Source organism: Oppia nitens, unplaced genomic scaffold (assembly GCF_028296485.1).
Source record: "Oppia nitens isolate AA-2021 unplaced genomic scaffold, nextdenovo-longstitch-racon4-pilon3 scaffold6_pilon_pilon_pilon, whole genome shotgun sequence".
NCBI classification, from domain to species: Eukaryota; Metazoa; Arthropoda; class Arachnida; order Sarcoptiformes; family Oppiidae; genus Oppia; species Oppia nitens.
This window is the reverse complement of record NW_026533250.1, coordinates 4122918-4141535: the sequence shown is the minus strand read 5'-3', so window position 1 is coordinate 4141535 and position 18618 is coordinate 4122918. Positions and strand designations below refer to the sequence as shown.

The following is an 18618-nucleotide window of genomic DNA, read 5'->3' as shown; positions in this document are numbered from 1 at the left end:
TGTCTATAACAATACAATCTTCTGGTTATATTGTTTTGGTAACAATATTATAACAAAAATAGTTGATGATAGCAAATGGATACTATGTGTTGATAAAAGTGCCCACTTTTTGGCCATTAAATCCAATCATATTTAGATAAATAAATTTTCTTTAATCTATGGGCTCCTTATATCATAGTATATGCCATATATTTTTATTGGGAAAACTTCATTCAATTCAAAAGCTACTGTTGCTGTTCCCTCTCTTTATTTTCTCTCTCATATCATCACATAAAAAGGTGTTATTTATTAAGGTGTGTATCATATATATACTGTATATCGTTAGTATATATTATATAAAATTGTATATAAAATATAAAGTGTTTGGGGAGTCGTTTTTTTTGTATGAAATGAACTCTAAGCTGGGCTTCAAAAGAAAAACATGATCTCTATCTCTATATATCACTAATAGTCAGTATGTATTTGGCAGGCATTTCATTGTTATTGTTGTTGACTATTATTATTGTTGTTGTTGTTATAAATATAATATACGAGAGTTTTTAAAAACCTATTTAAAAAGCTTATATACTGTTATATATATAATAGTAATAACTATTTTCATTTTTTTATTATTATATGATGATATTATATTATGTTATGTTGTGTGCAAAGTGTTAGTATTTATACGATTAAAAAGCGTATCAATAAATAACAGTAGAAATACATAATCAAAAAAAAAAAAATATTTAGGCGTTATTTTAGTTTAGCAAAGTTTACGATCATTTTTGAGCTAAAAATTTTTATATTCAATATTTGTTGAGACATTTATGGCACACATATATAACAGCATCAGTAGAACTACTACTAGTAGTAGTAGTGTTGATGTCTATGCGATGATGTTTATGGTGATGACTGGTTGCCTCATCCGCTATCTCTTTGCAATTGAGTTTCACTTATATGCCATATCTTTAGCGGCCAAACACCTGCAAACAAAAGCACTGATGCTGTCGATCCCCACACACACTCACTGATACCCCCACTAAAACATATATAAAGAGCATCATCGTTCACTCTCTCTCCCTAACCTCCCAGTGCTCTCTCACATTCAATATAGTGATAATAATAACTATTCTATAGATATATCAGCAAAACCCCAGTTAGATATGCGCTATCTCTGCGCTGCAGTCCTCCGAAAAGCAAACTTTTTTGTGTTGCTTTTGCTCTCTCGCTCTCTCTCTCTCTCTCTCTCTCTCATCACTCTCACAGTGCAATTGATGCTAAAGAGGCTGAGCACAGGCATCCAAGAAACTACTGGCAACGGGATTTGTTATCATTTGGCGCCTCGAGTTTGCGGATGTTCTCCAGCGATATGAGCGCAGCATCAAAAAGATAATGTAAATGTTAGCTAACTGTGCTCTAAACAGTATATTATTATTATTATATGCTGTATATTGTGATGCATTTTTTGTTATCTTGTCGCCACTCCAGTCACTAAACTCTCTCTCTCTCTTTCTCTCTCTCCCTCTCTCCCTCTCTCTCTCTCTCTCTACTCTACTCTTTCGCTATGAATTAAACTAATATTTTTATATAATATAATATACTCACAAATACAATAACTAAGTGAAAGAGAAAATAGTAAAATAAACTATTGGCTAAACATTTAACATAACTATGTTTTGTATTGGCATTTCTCATAAGCTAACGGGTTCTGATCTACTGTTTAGGACACCAGTAGTGATGCACTGGAAGTCATCATCATATATAAAACAAGCTCCGGGCGCTCAAACAATATTAGTGCACACATTTACCATGAATATTATCTATAAACTTATTACAAACATTAATGTAATACAATATAATATACCTCTATATAAATCACACACACACACACACACACACACACACACACACACACACACATACATACATACATACATACTGACTAACCTGTACTCTAAGGATAAGCGATTAAAATTTTGTTGAATTTTTTATTATTATTATTTGTCTTAATTTTTTGATTAACAAATAAATTAGTATCATATAATATGTTGAAAATAAACTATTCAAAGTTAAAAATAAAATTACTATATTTATTGATTATTTTGAGGCTATTATTTTTTGATGAAATAAATTGCAATATCAAGTTTTTTTCAAAAATGATAATAATTGCGATTAAAATTTATTATTATTTTTTATTTCATTAATTAAGTTCTATATAAAAATCTATCAATTTTCACGAGATTTTTATTATTTAAGTTTTTTGTTTGTTTGTTTGTTTGTATCAATTTGAAAACTATGTATATAATTATTTAATTAAATTATATATTTTCTTAATTGAGTTCAAGTCTAACTCTCGCAATATAAATAAAAATTAAAAATAAAATATAATTTATAGATTGATTGGGTTAATAGTTCATAGATTTATTGATACAAACCCCATACACAAACATACTTTTAACAAAATAATAATAATATATATTTATATAATTAAAATATTTAATATCAAACATTTAATTAGATTCTCCATTTGATACAAATATTGTATTACAAACACAAAATTATTATTATTATTATTTAATTTTCTATTTAATTTAGTTTACAAACTATTTTGACAGTTATTGTGTGAAAACATTTTTGATTAGATTCTAATATTTTAATTGAATAAGAAAACAAAAATTTGGAAAAAAAATTATTTAGCAAAAAGGATATGTAAAATTATTTTTTATGTTCAAAAAAATTATGTCAAATGTTTTATTATGACTTATACTTTATCGGGAGGGGAGGGGGAGACAGCATTTTGTTAGGTGAGGCAATTATTTAGGACAAAGCCACTGATATTTTTTTAAATAAAATTAATAAAAATCAAAGTCAAACAAAAAAATATTAATTTTTTATTTTTTTTCACAAAAAAATAGATAAAATATATTTTTTGTTGTTGAAAAAAATATTATTTGATTTAAGGTAATGTTTATTTTTTTCATTTTATAATTTACAAATTTTAATTGCTTTCTCATTTATCAAATCTCATTGATTAGTGTCTAAACGGGTGGATAAAAATGTTTAGATTATTTGAGTTTACAATTTAATTTTGCGTGAAATTACTGTAACATTCAATATGTCATTCACTACTGTATACAATAAATACATTGTATTAATATACTGTTAAAAAGTACAATATATTAACGCTTTCGGTAAAATCAATTAATTTATTATTACATTACATTATATACCGTATATACAGTATATATATATATATATATATATATATATATACTGTACTTCAACCACTTATTTAATGGTTATCCAATGTTAGGCATGAAATACAGTATAATAATAATAAAGTCTACGATTAGACAAATGATTTAACTGTTTGTCTTTAATTGTCCGGAACTATCACTACATAAAAAGTTTTTTTTGTAGTTTTTCATTGAGTTTTTTTCTCATTTTTCTATAACTTTTTTAAAACATTATTTTTATTTTCAGTGTTTCAACAATAATAAACAACCGATAGTTGTTTTTATCGACAATCAATTGTATTCAATAGTAGTTTTTGTGATTATTATTATTCTTACTTTTAATTTACTTTATAATAAGTAATTTACACTTTTTTCACTAACATTTTATATATTAGGTTTTTCTTTGATTTATTTTAATAGCCCTCTATTTAGTGACAAATAAAATGAAATGTTTGATTATAAAAGTGACTGAAAATAGAGTTAAATATATAGAGAGAAAAAAATGAAATCAAATGAAATAATAACATAACAAAAGTTGTTTTACTCTTTCTTTCAGTCTTTTATTCACTCACTCCTTAACTACTCACTCACCCACTCATTGATGATTTAGTTTTTTTTTAATAAATACTATATTTTGTTGAGTGGGTGAATGAGAGAGTGAGTGAATAAGCGAGTGAGTGTGTGAGAGAGAGACAGTCATTTAGGATAAAACTTTATATGATATTATATGGGAGAGAGTCAATAATGACACATCCAATTGCTATAAATGAGAGAAATGACTAAAAATGTTTCTATACTTTAAAAAATAAAAAAAAACTTTTTCATTGGTTTTTTAGCACTCATTTTGGTGTTTAATCAGTAAAAAAAATTGTGAACACTTTTTTCTGGTGATCTAATAATATTGATATCAGTAGTGTATCGACGAGTAGTAGTAGTTATAAGTAGTCTAAGAGTGATGAAAGAATCGATTTCCCACTTAAATGTAATTTATAAGTCATATATAAATTTATATAATAATAATAATAATAATAATAACCCGAAATCCATAGTCCCATAAACAGTCGGTTCCCTTTTAACTACCAAAATATATGTGTGGCAAACATTTTTTTTATAGACACATAATTTTATAGATACCATTGAAATTTACAAAACAATAGCTCACTACTTGTACTCAACATTGAACAATAAAATCAAGTATTATATCTCTAAAAGAAAGAAACAAACAAAAAATGCAAACTTTATTAGATTTATGATATGATTTGTAATTTTCTAAACTATTGTCCTAAAAAACAACACAACTTTGACCCTTGAAATCGAAACAATCAATTTTTGTAATTAAATCACAATTAGTATACATATTATTCACTTTTAAAGTGTAACGAAATCTAATACTGTATCTCATGTGTTTCAATGGCATAACAATTGTGGGATAATATGTATGTATATAGCATTGTATGACTAAACAAGAGTTAGACTGTATTTTATTTAGTGATGAGAGCGAGAGTCAGTTCAACTAATATAGTATTTTTTATGCAAAGTTTTAAACTCTTATCTCTATTTTTATACAACAAATGTATATTTTTTTACTATTTAACTAAATAATGGAAATATATATATATATATAGTATATTGAAATTGTGATTTTTAAATATAGATATATTTATTCATATTAAATATTGAATGAGTATTTAGGAAAGAGAGAGAGAAAAAAAAAGTTTGACACAAACAAAATCAAGCGATGATTGCAAACAAAAGTTTGCTAAAAGAAAATAGATATTAAATTCAAGAAAATATATATATATAACAATAATATAATGTTAACTCAGTTCCCAATTGTTTGCATAATAATAGAGTGGCTGATAGTGTTTGTATGAGAGAAAGAGAGAGAGAGAAAGGCTTTTTTGATTTAAAAATGAGATTTTACTTTAAAATAGATGTCTTTTTGCTGATTGATATGAAAATGAATGTACTGTTGGGCTCAGGCATACAACTTTACAAAACACCTCTCATCACTGCCAACACTACACTCCCAATAGTATATATATACAGTATATCTCATTGACTTTTCTCTCAGTAAAATCTGTTTATATATCCTTATTCTGCATACAATTCCTGTTGTTATTTGATATCTCAATTAGGAATCTTCTCTAACACTTTACATCCCTGTCCTCTCCTCTCAGTGCACTCCGGAACTCCATATACTGTATATACGATATATAATGTCATTTTCCAGTCATCAGTATTAGTGTTAATTTAAGCGTTTAATGATTTTTAACACATTTGACTTGGAATTTGAAATATATATTATTTAAAACATTTAACTAATTAATAAACTTAATGTATATATTTCTATTTCATATAAATTGCATACATATAACAGTAGTTATTATGTAATAAATATGCGCTAAATTTTTTCCCATCTATTTTTACACCACTTTTTTGGCGGCAAAGAGATTACAAATATTTTAAAAGGAAATTCATTTTTTGCACAAAAAAACAAATTTAGTGATAATATAATGTAAAATCATATATAAATGTTGTGTAGATAGATATGAAACACAATACATATACATATATTTATTTATTTATAAAGATATATATATATATACAGTGTTTATATACTGTATTATATATATACATATCAATAGCATTAAGTAATAATGAGACGCAAAACTATTCATAATAGACATGTCTCTAATATATATATATATATATATATATATATTATCAAAGAGAAAATTTTTTGCTGTAAACCTAGAGATAGCAAAATGTAAGCACTGGTAGCTCTGGCACTGGAAGTTTTAGTTTAATGCAATGCGAGTTTAAAATTTTATCTCCAAAATCTTCATTTCCCCTTTAAGTTAAATGTAAAAACGGCAATGTATTCACAATATTATATTATATATATTTACTCATATATTACAAACCCTTTTTGTGTTTTATTTTTCTTCAAGATTTTTATGTAATATTTTTTAAACACTAACTACTGTTTGTATATTTGACTCCTCTATCAGTTTATTACTTTTATTATTATTATTTGGTCATTACGTTTGCATCTCATAATCATTTTCATGCGATAGACATTTAAATAAAGTAAATTGAATATTGAAGTCACTAAATGTTTTAAATTTTATACTCACTCAGGACTACCCTATTACATGCCATCATCCCATGGCAGGCAATTGATGGTAATGTTGATGATGATGACTATGTGCTCATTTATTAGGGCACAGGGATGAGGAAACTAACAATACTTGAAATGAAATAAATGTTTCTAAAACACTATCTCTATGTGTGTGTATGTTTTTAGTAGCTATGATAGGATAGACATAATATATAATACAGTTTACAGTATATACACACACTTACAGTATGTTTGCAATAAACGTTATAAAGTAGTGTAATATTGAATGCAATTATTATGTGAGAAAGTTTTACCCGAAAATTTCAAACGTTTTCTTTTAATTTAGAAGTAAAATGTATTACAAAAAGTTTTGTTATTCATTTAAATTGAAAAATTAAAGATAAGAGAGAGAGAAGTGGTCTTAAAGTGTTAGTTCAGTCGTTTTCGTTAGAAATGCTATAACTTTTGTGAACAAAAAAAATAATTGTTTTAATACTTTTCTACACAAATTTAAAGTCATTTTATAAATTCAATCCAATTTAAGTTTTATAGTTTTAATTTAAATGTATTGCAAAATATACTTTCATTTACTGTTTTAAGAGCTTATCTCAAAATTCATTTACTCTGAATTTTCTCTCTCTTATAATTTTATTTTTATGTTTAATCACAAAACAATAATTTAGTAAATGATTTGATTCTCTAATTAGATATGAATTGAATTAATACACATAAAGAGAGAGAGAGAGAGAGAGAGAGAGAGAGTCCTAAATATAATATATCGTTGTTTTAATTAATGATTAGCATTGCATCTGATACTATAGTTTTTTTGTTATTTTATTTTTAATTCAATCAATTCTGGCATTTAATAAATACATTACATTACATACAACTCCTATCTAATGTGTCTAATGGTATATTCGTATGCAATCGTAATCACAATAAAAGTTTTTCAAAAAAAAAGTTTTTTGTTGTTTTTAGACAGAAAGTGATATTATTTTTGTTATTTTTATAATTTTAATTAATGATAAGTTTTAATGATTTTATAATTATATTTATATACTGTATTATATACATATATATATACCCACAAAATAAATCAGAGCTACAATCTAATTCTCTGATTATTATTAATATTTACTTTATTATTATTATTATTATTTAAAAAAAGTATAATATAATATAAAATAGTGAGCCATTTATTTAATAAAAATGACAGATAAAACATAGGGTAAGACGACCGACACATTTGCTGTTAGAGATAGTGCCAGAAATCAATTAATTACCAAAAGATTGTCATCAATGTCATCACTGAAAATGTATTTTCTTGTATTTTACACAAAAATATTCAATTTTTTCAAAACTTTGTGTGTGTGTGTGTGTGTGTGTGTGTTTGTCTCCCTTTTAAAGTTATTGATAAACGATAAATTGTTGTTTACTGTGTAGTAAAACTGTATTGCAAAACTAATCAATTATAATTATTCATTAGATATTTGTACATTTTTTGTTGTTGTTTCAAGTATTTTATATATAAAAAAAACATGAAGCAATTTTAATTGCTAATATGTTTTGATATTTATTTAGTGACTACTTATATATTTATATATATACAGTATATAATGTATTTTATTTAATATATATATATATATAAATTTTATATAGAAGAAAATTATATGAAAATAAAAATGTGAATGAATTGCAAAAATGGTTTAGCATTTGGTATGCTTTAATATAAGAGGGAAACAGTATTTAGTAGATAACTGGTTACTGTTGTATATCAGTTGCAATGTGGTTGTGATGCACACTAACTAATAGATAACAATTATTATTATTATTATTATTATTATTATAATAGCAATATTATAGCAATTGGCGTAAAAGCTGTGATGTGTAGTGATGTCTGTATGTGTGCTCTCTGGGCTCATCTCTAACTCTTATCTCTCTCAGTCCACGACTGCCTATTGATGCACATTATGTTCAAACTATGATGGCTATGGGATGCCCTAAATAATATCCTATCTAACAGTGCTCATACACATACACACACACACACATACAGTACATCCTATTGTGATTTATTGAGTCTCTCTTTACAACTAATCGACGAATTATTCACCGGTTTATAAGTTATTATTATTATTATTATAACGATTATTATGATTATAACTCATATATAAAACTCTATGCTATTGTAATCATAAAATATGTAATTTACTGATAGTTGGCTCAAAATTTTTAATAAAATTCAATTTTTCACTGATTTATCACAACAAATATATATTTATACTTTAATAGTTTATTATTATTACAGTATATAAGCGTATATATTGTTTTGCTTTTACTAAATATACTAATTTTATGTAGAGATATCATACACTATGCAGACATTATTTACTACTCATTTAGATTTTATTATTAGATTTTTCAGCCAATGTTTTGTTTCCTTTAAATAATGAATTTTTCTCTAATATTTTTAAATATACAAATATATGTGACATAAAAATAGCTATAAGATTATTATCCACATATTTTTTGTTGTTGTTGTTCATTATTATCATTATAATAATAATATTATTATTATTTCAAAATATGAAAATATTAATAATACTAATGATGATAAAAGTCAAGTTTTTTAATTTAATAAAATTTTTAATTGAATAAAAATTGCAGTAAAATTAATGCACATAACTATACAGTAATTTATATATATATATTTAGATAAAATGATTGTAAATTTTTTTGTTTGAAAACCAATCACATAATTGATTAATTAGTTTTGATAAAATAATATTATATATATACAGTATATTGTATTATTAAAAAAWATATATTGCAAATAACTGATAACAATGCGGTACTAAAAATCAATACAACAATAATATTATTACTTTATAATATAGTAGTAATAAATAATTATATTAATTATTTGTCATTTTCCGGCCTTATATAATATACAATATATAATAATATATTAAATATAAAAACATTTATAAAAATCAATGCCTTTTCAATAATTTTATTGTGTTTTTGTTTCTATAAAACATGATAATCATATCTGAATTTAATATAATTTTTTTTGATTGCATTATTACATTTGTACAGTATATAGATATGCACTAAAAGTTTTCATAAAATAAATTATTTGCAAAATTGATTAAGTAGTCAAATACAATATATAATTTCAAATTTATTATATTTGATGTTGAAAAACATGCATTCAATAAAATGTTAATTTCAATTTTTTTTTTAATAATTTATTAACTAAAAAGTCAATTTATTTTTAAACTTATTTGATTATAACTATCTATCCAAATGTATTTATACAGTACTGGTATATCCAATAAATCTTTAGTTAAATTAGCAATTATTGGCCACAAACTCAGGTTTGTCTATCATTAGAGCGTAACCTGAAATAGTTTTTTAGACTAAATGAGATAAAAAAATTAAATATATATTGAATGTTGTTGGAAAAAATAACATTTAAAAAAGTAATTGATTGATAAATTATAGTCAAATTGCGTTTACCATTTAGTGTTGGCCGGTGTTATCAATGAATGGCATCAACAAAATAACAGCAAAAAAATAAGTCATAATCAATGAAATACTGGTGCCTTTTAAATGACTACATTTAGTCATTTAGTCGCTTATCTATTGGTTTGTTTTGTTTGTCTTACTTTTCTATCTCTCTCTCTTTCTCTCTCTCTCTCTCTCTCCCGACTTATATCGTTAGTACACCAATGGATATCCTATTTCTATTGACAAAAAAAATTATAATTATAAAAGTATATATATATATATATAATTATTTTTAAAAATGCTGTATTTATTGCCATCACGAAAAAACATTAAAACTATTAAATATTTTGTTTGTTTTTTTAATTTTATAAATATTAAACTATTGAGAGTATCATTATGATTGGTGTCGGGTCACAATCAATTATATTAAAATATTATATTTGAAATATATTAATATATATATAATGTATTTTTAAAAATTCATTCATTGATTATTTGTTATCTGATGTGAGTTTTGTTAGTTTTTTTATGTGTACCGACTGATTGTGTAGAAAATTATTGGAGAAATTGTTTTAAATTAATTAATTTCTGGTTTCCTATCGATTTGATTAACAGAAAAGTTAACGAAAAAATATTATTATTATTTTTTGGTATTTGAAAATATCATACATAAAAATTATTTTATCATATTATTGGGTATGCCTTAGAGTGACAAAAATTTATTGAGATTAATAGCAATAATAATTGAAATAAATGTTTTCAAATTATATTCAATTCATATATAATTTTTCTTCTTCTTTGATATTTTTCTTTTATTGATAACTTTGATGTTTCGCATTAATATACAGTATATATAAAATATTTTTTATTTTATTTAAAAAAAAGAAAATAAAAATATATTTATTAGTTTGGATAATAAAATTAAATGATAGCACCGATTGATATCATTAAATAAGTGGCATTTTTATGGCATCGTTTTTATTTGACTTTTATTGATAGCGGTCATCATCAGCCATCATCATTATTATCATCATCAGCAACAACAACAACAACAAACACCGACACTCAAAATGGGCATAAAATATAAGAGAAACACTAAGAAAAATATAGATAATAAATAACATTTGAGGAAATAAATTAAATGGCCATCCAGGTCCTATTTAAAAAGTCATTTTATTATTATTACGATGCTTTAGCCAACACTGTGAAAATGTTGAGATAACGCAATACCAGAAAAATAAAATATATCTAATATATAGTAAATATATATATAGTATATCTACTATATATATATATATATATATATACTGTATATAATGTTTGACCCACGATTTGCTTCCCATATATGATATCACACATAACAAGACACACTCAAGTGTTGTACCAAAAAAAAAAGAAACGCTATTTTAGTCGATACAACAAATGTTTAGCTAAAATAAATAGCATTCAATAATATATCGCTGAATACCAGTGCCTGAGATTTAACATAACTTTTCTTTCATATATACTATATATATATATATATATATATATATATATTGAAAAAATATTTGGTGATAATGTTTTTCTATATATATAAATATGATACTTATATATACATCAATATATAGCACATATACTTATATATATATATATAAATTTACTGTTAGTATTTGGCCCATAAATAGCCATTTATTGCTGATTAATATTCGTGAGGTGGTGTTGCAAATCATAGTAACTTATTTATAAGTGCCATATATTTCATAGGAGAAAATAAAATAAACATTTTTGTATCTTATATTACGGTACATAAATTGTATATGATTTGTACCCCCATTGAAAACAAATAACATATATTTATTATATGTTTTATATATGTTATATATATATATATATATACAAAATTCTGGTGGCCATCGACTGGTGCCCCAAAAATAATGGATAAAATAAACTAATCGTATGAACGAATGAATGACTGAATGGATATATAGTTTAACGGTTTGATCAAAACATAGTCACACTTATATATACCGTATATTTTTGTTAAAGAAAATCAGTGTATAAATGACTAAAAGATGATTTGATGCGGAATGTAGTCATGTTTTCATTGATATGTCACACATACACACACACACACACACAACATATCGGTGCCCTATTGATGATTGTCCCGTCACGTAACTGATTTAATAAATGCCTATTATTTTTGCCGATTGCCTGCCCACACATCCACAGCGCCGACACATTTTGATTATATAAAAGTTTCTCTCTATTACTCTGGTATTTAACGATACGTTTTCTTAAGACTCGTTGCTGTTGTTGTAGTTTTCAGCCCTTTTTGAAGGAGCTGTTCATCATTTGGTGACTTGACTTTTGTGTTCAGTCGACTGAATCTTTCACTCATTTTTTGCTCTCTCTTTCTCTCTCTCTCTCTCTCTCTCTCTCTTACATCACATTAAATGTTTGTTAACCATTATTATTATTATTATTATTATTATTATTATTATTATTATTATAAGATTGTATTTCAAACATTGGTATTCTCACAATAAACATGAGAGTGCGATACCAACTCAATATATTTGTACTGTATTTTCATTATAAATAAATAGTCAATCTTTGTATAGTTAAATGTCTCATATGAGAGATGAGATGCTTTTCAAGTAATATTTTTAATACAAAAACTTATAATACTGTATAATACACTGATATTTCGTATATGATTCACACAATGTATGATAATAATAATATTATTTTTATTTTTATTATTAGCCATTATGTGTTAACTATGAATTATTGCAAAAACAAGTGATTTATTGGCTAATCAAATAAAATTTTAATGAAAAATTTTAGAAGCAATGAAAACAATTTTTAATTAATTATTGATAAAATAAATTTGAAAACCAAACCAATGATTACTGTATTTAATGATAGTGTAAATTATATGAATGTATTAAAACGCAAAATAATGTAGTATTGGATAGTTTAACAAAAAACTTTTTTCTCAGACAATTCATACACTATTTAACGATATCTATTAAGTTTGTTTGAATTCATCACTTATTTTTTGGAAATAAAAACAAAAAAAAAAATAATACAGACATTTCCTTTTTTAAAAATATGATTTGAATTTTGATAGTACTCTGAAAAAGGCTATTAAAATAATAGTGGCAAACGATTTGTTTGTCCGCACGTATACCTCACGAGAAAATAGGACTTTTGCTTTCCATCTCCCGGTTCTCTATGTCTCTCCCATTCCCCTCACAAACTCTCTGTTCATTCAATCTTTCACTGGACTGGCATTTCATTTATTCATATGAGTGACTGTTTTCATCATCCAAATCGTTTGATGATGTTTTTCTAACAGTCCTCTCTCTCTCTCTCTCTCTCTCTCTCTCTCTCTCTCTCTCTCTCTCTCTCTCTCTTATTTACTTTTGGATGAATGCTATCATTTTCATACAATGTTTTTTATTTTGTCGGACAGTTAGCACATCAAGTGAAAGACGATCAAAGTCTTTATCGACGTTTTCCAATATCCTCTTATTGTGTGTGCAATGAGTGCGTGTCAGTCCTCCCTATCCTCTCAAATGGTGTTCACTTTTTTTCACTTGATTATGCCATTCAAACTATCATTACTCATGTATTCCCCCGATTTGTCCACTATTTATGACACCCATTATTATTGTGTGTGTGAATACACACCTAGTTTTATGATTTTTTTTTGTATAACTTTTTGTATATATATCATACAATTATATCGCTAGCTATTTATTTTATCACTTTAAATATTCATCTGATTTGTTATCTTATTTTACTGTGTGTTAAATAAAGTTATTTTTACTATTAATTAATCTCACAAATAGATTATAAATAAAAATATCATATAATATTTATAAATATATCAATAAAGTTTAACACATATATACTCTGATATGATGTCCAATCCTCTTATATTATGTTAAGCTAATTAATTGACATCATTTTAAATTTGATAGATAAATATTATAGATTTTTTTCCTAAAAAAAAGTTATTTTGATTAATTTAATTTATTATTAATACTATTGATAATTATAAGAAAAAAAATCTAATTTAAACATATATTTATAGTTTCTCCGTCTGAATGTGTGTCCGAAACGGTTGATCTCACGCCTGAGGCTGAACTGACTTCTAGGCCACTATCCAGTGACCCAACAGGTACTTAACACAACTTCTTTTTATTTATTTTTTTTGGTCATATTTAATGTCAAATATGTTTGTAATGACATAAATAAGATACTTATCATTATTATGGTATTTCAGAGTCTCCCTCACCTGAAGACAGGAGGAGTCATCAAAACAGGAGCGTCGAGTCGGCAAACGATCGCAACGAACGAAGCGGTGGACATCAAGTGAACGGCGATCGGCACTCGGAAGATGAACTTTCCGATGAATGCAGACAACAATCACACGGCTCTCTCAACTCTCCCGAACATTCGGGTATACCGAATGCTACCACATTGAGCACTGGTAGCAAACTGCTGGGCAATGGCATTGGTGGTAGTGGTATAGTCAAGTACAGCAAGACTGGCAATGTTTACCACTGCAAGTCATGCAATTATGCCACCGATAAAAAGGCACTTCTGTTAAAGCATATCAAGTCATCGCATCCGACAGTAGTACAGACACTACAATCCAGCGGACAGTTGTCGTCGACGACAGTACCACCAGTTGTTGTTACACACAATAACAAAATGCATACAACGATGACTACGACCACTGATGAAAGCGACGACACCAACGATTATCATCAGTCATCCGCACCACAGGACAGATACTGTAGTAATTGTGACATACAGTTCAACTCATTTAAAACATATAAAGTATGCACACAATTAAAACATTGATTTTTACCCATTTAAAAAAAAACTCTTATTAGTTAATTATTTTGTTATTAAACTTATATTTTTGCATATTTATCTACTGATATAATTAAATTAAAATCAGTTTTTTTCATTATTCAATATTATACTGTAATTAAGTGTTTAAATTTGAAACATTCACACACACACACACAYACACACACACATACACACACACACACACATACACACACACACATGCATAAACACAAACACACACACACACACACAGTGTATTATCTTAGTTAAACATATACAGGATATTAAACATTTATGATTGATAAGATATATCGATATCATTATAAATATCATTATATATATTATATTCAAGGAACAAAAAAAGTTACATTTCATATTAAATACATTTTCATATTATAATTTATTTTTTATTTATTTTTTATTTAAAAAATTAGATATTATAACAAACGAAGTATAAAATGTGACAATTTTTCAATACACAATGAAATGCATGCGATAAACATATTATAATCATATCATATATATTGTGATAATTTCAATGCATTGGTGTCTAAAATTAATAATTTTTATTATCATATCTTATTATATTATTTATAATAACTTGTTATCAGATCTTTACTTTTCTCTCTTTATACTATATATATATTATCACAAACTTGCAATTTTATTTTGAAAATTTTTTGATAATATTTATAGTGTTAGTTTTAGTGATTTTAGTTTTTTTTATAATAATAATAATAATCAACTTATATATTCTGTACTTTCAGCCGTGACTTGAGAGATAGATAAATTGATTATCAATATTGAAAACAAAATACACATTATATATCTATATATTTTTACATACATATCAATTTATGAACAGATTAGTTAAATTTATTTTTTTTCAAAAAAAAAATCAAATAAATTAAATATTATATTTTATTATGTGTACGTATACATAATATTAATAGTATTCATAACAACTTTAATATAATTAAATTTGATTTTTGTATGACAGTCAGAAAGTTTGGAAAATATATATAAATTTTTATTTAATATAATAATAATAAAAAAATGTTGATATTTCCGGGCTGTCGTAGTAATGGTTGATATTTAGACAGCAATTATTATTATAATAATCACAAATGAAATATTATTATCATTTTTAAATATAAATGTTTTATCAATAAAAGTATTTCTATATTTATACTCAAATGAGATTATATTTAAAACCGTTTTTCTCAAATCATATCAATTGAATTGATAACTTGTATTAAAGCTTTTTTTCTCTCAAACAAAACTTTGCATTGACTGACACAAACTTTACGAACGAAATAAAATTTATTTATTTATTATTAATTTAATATTTAAATTATTCAGAAATAAATAACAATTATTAAAAATTTAATGTATTTGTTGTCAATGTTTTCTATGTTGTCGTTAATAATATTAGGTTCACAAAGAGCTATACTGTGGTGGACGGCATAACACGAAATATCCGTCGCCGGTATCGATGGCCAACTCGACTACACCGTTGGTCACAACTACAACACCGACACGCAAACGATCTCATAATAGCGAGACCGACACTTTCAATGGCAGTCCTATTGCCGCTGCAGTGCAAAGACATTTGGCTAATAGTAGCCAATCGATGCCTAACTTTCCAAATATGATTTTCCCTAATAATATGCCATTCATAATGCCATCGCTGGCGAATGCGGCGGCGGCGGCGTCTGGCGCTATGAATAATACAAATGCGGCCTCACTTCTAAGTCAACCGGTCTATATCGCCATTTCCACGAATCCAATGATATTAGTTCCCTGTTCGTACAATCCCACTGCCGGTGGCCTCAGTTTACCGAATCTGACACAAATGGGATCGCCATTTACAGTATCGCCCGAAATGCTATCTCAACAAAATTTTCTGTCGACTTTAAATAATAATAATAACAATAATATTAGTAATAATATAATAACGGGAAATACGAGTCCAACAGAAGCCCATAACAGTAAAAGTCGTTTAGCAAAGTCTGTCACATCACCCGTCAAATCAAATGCCAATCAAATTGCTGATGAATTCCCGTTAGATTTGAGCTCAAAGCCTAACAAATTGATGAAAACGGCTGACACTAACAATAATAAGAGAGTTAAACAGCAAAACAAGTTAACGGATGTTAACGACTCAATGGACGAATGCAACACTCGGTCCACTTGTTCACCGCCAGTGGCCATACATAGCTCAACACCGTTGGTGGCTCCGGTACCGGTGGATGTCTATGTAAAACAAGGAAAAAGTCGATGCAATGAATGTAATATTGTTTTCTATAAACACGAAAACTATTTGGTCCACAAACAGCTGTATTGCGCTTCAAGAAGAATGGATGTCAACAGCAGTTCACCGGAACATAATGCCGAAGAATTGCGTCACAATAGTTCACCCGAACTGAACGCTGACCAGAAAGTGACGACACAAACTACTGGCAGCGCATCGCCGGCCCGATCGACAACAACATCGTCGCCAATACCTTCGCCATCAAACCCTCAGCCGCCAGTATTTCAATTTTATTGTGTGGCCTGCGGTATAAAGTTTACATCGCTGGACAACCTTCACGCCCATCAAACGTATTACTGTTTGAAGAGGACTTTGATTAGTGCCGGAGCCGTCAACAGTAACGACACTCAGTTAAGCGACAATTCGACCACTGATTATGTAATACCTGGTAATGATATGCTTATTGAATACCACTGCACCAAATGTAAGGCCACTTATATTAATGAGGAGACACTGGCCACACATGTCTGCTCTGAACTGAATTTACATAACAACTCTCATTCTTTACCAAAACACACAACCAGTTCGGGAACGGGCAGTAACCTAACGATGCAATGTTTCAAATGTACAATTTGTGGATATAAGGGACACACCTTACGCGGTATGCGAACCCATGTACGCATACATCAGGAAAAACTGCACGGGGTTTCCGAAGAGTCTTTCATTACATGCATAGATGAGGACATACCTAATAGAAGTGGTCGATCGGGTGGTTCTCGGCGACGGCGAAGTGTCGATCCGAGCAATAATAATAATAATAACAACAATAATATTAATAATATCAATAATAATAGTTCGGCATCTCTTCAAAATCAGTCGCAGGCGAGCAATGCATCGGTGGCCTCGAGTACTGACACCAGACTAAGTGAAACTGAAGAAAACAATTGTACGGACAGTGAGATGAAAGTGGAGCTCAAGAACGGCGACAAATCGGTGTTGAGTCAGAACGATATGACACATAACTGCAAGTTCTGCTACTATTCGTCTACTTATAAGGGAAATGTTGTCAGACATGTCAAACTGGTCCACAAAGATTTGGTACATTCGCCGCCATCGCAGTCATCGCAGTCGTTTGCGACGGACAGAGTCAAGAAGGAGTTTACCGACAATGAAGAGAATAGCCATCAGTCGGGTCTTTCCAGTGATCATCACAGCGACGAACTATCGGAGGATACACTAAAGCCGATTGCATTGATCAATAAGTCGGTGCCAAACAATGTGAAGAAGTCCGGGTCGCCGTTGAACAACATCTTAGTTAACTCGCAGTCAATACCATTGTTGACGAGTGCGGCCACCAATCAGGCATTGGTCAACAGTAACAGCACCACCACCGCCAACAACAACAACAATAGTACCGCCACTACCAATGGCATCAAGAAGATAGGGGCCAAATACTGTCGATCGTGTGATATATCTTTCAACTATTTGGCCTCATTTATAGCACACAAGAAGTATTACTGTTCATCACATAATACCATACAAGCAAACGACTCCTCACAAGTAGCTCTCAATTAATTAAATTAATAAATTAATTATAAAAATTTCATTCATTCATTAAAAATAAGAATAGTTTATATTTCAAATGACAGACAAAC

At 27.3% G+C, this 18618-nt stretch overlaps 1 protein-coding gene across 1 annotated transcript in view; it reads left to right on the top strand.

Moving 5' to 3' along the window:
• The window catches only part of LOC128962192 (zinc finger protein ush-like), a 28133-nt gene extending 9543 nt beyond the window's left edge, over window positions 1-18590 (top strand). Inside the window, exons 2-4 of the mRNA XM_054308545.1 lie at window positions 13940-14026; window positions 14132-14691; window positions 16145-18590. Of these exons, the coding sequence (XP_054164520.1) occupies window positions 13940-14026; window positions 14132-14691; window positions 16145-18538 (3041 nt within the window). The 3' untranslated portion in view covers window positions 18539-18590. The remainder of the gene's footprint in view (window positions 1-13939; window positions 14027-14131; window positions 14692-16144) is intronic.
• Window positions 18591-18618: the final 28 nt, after the last annotated feature.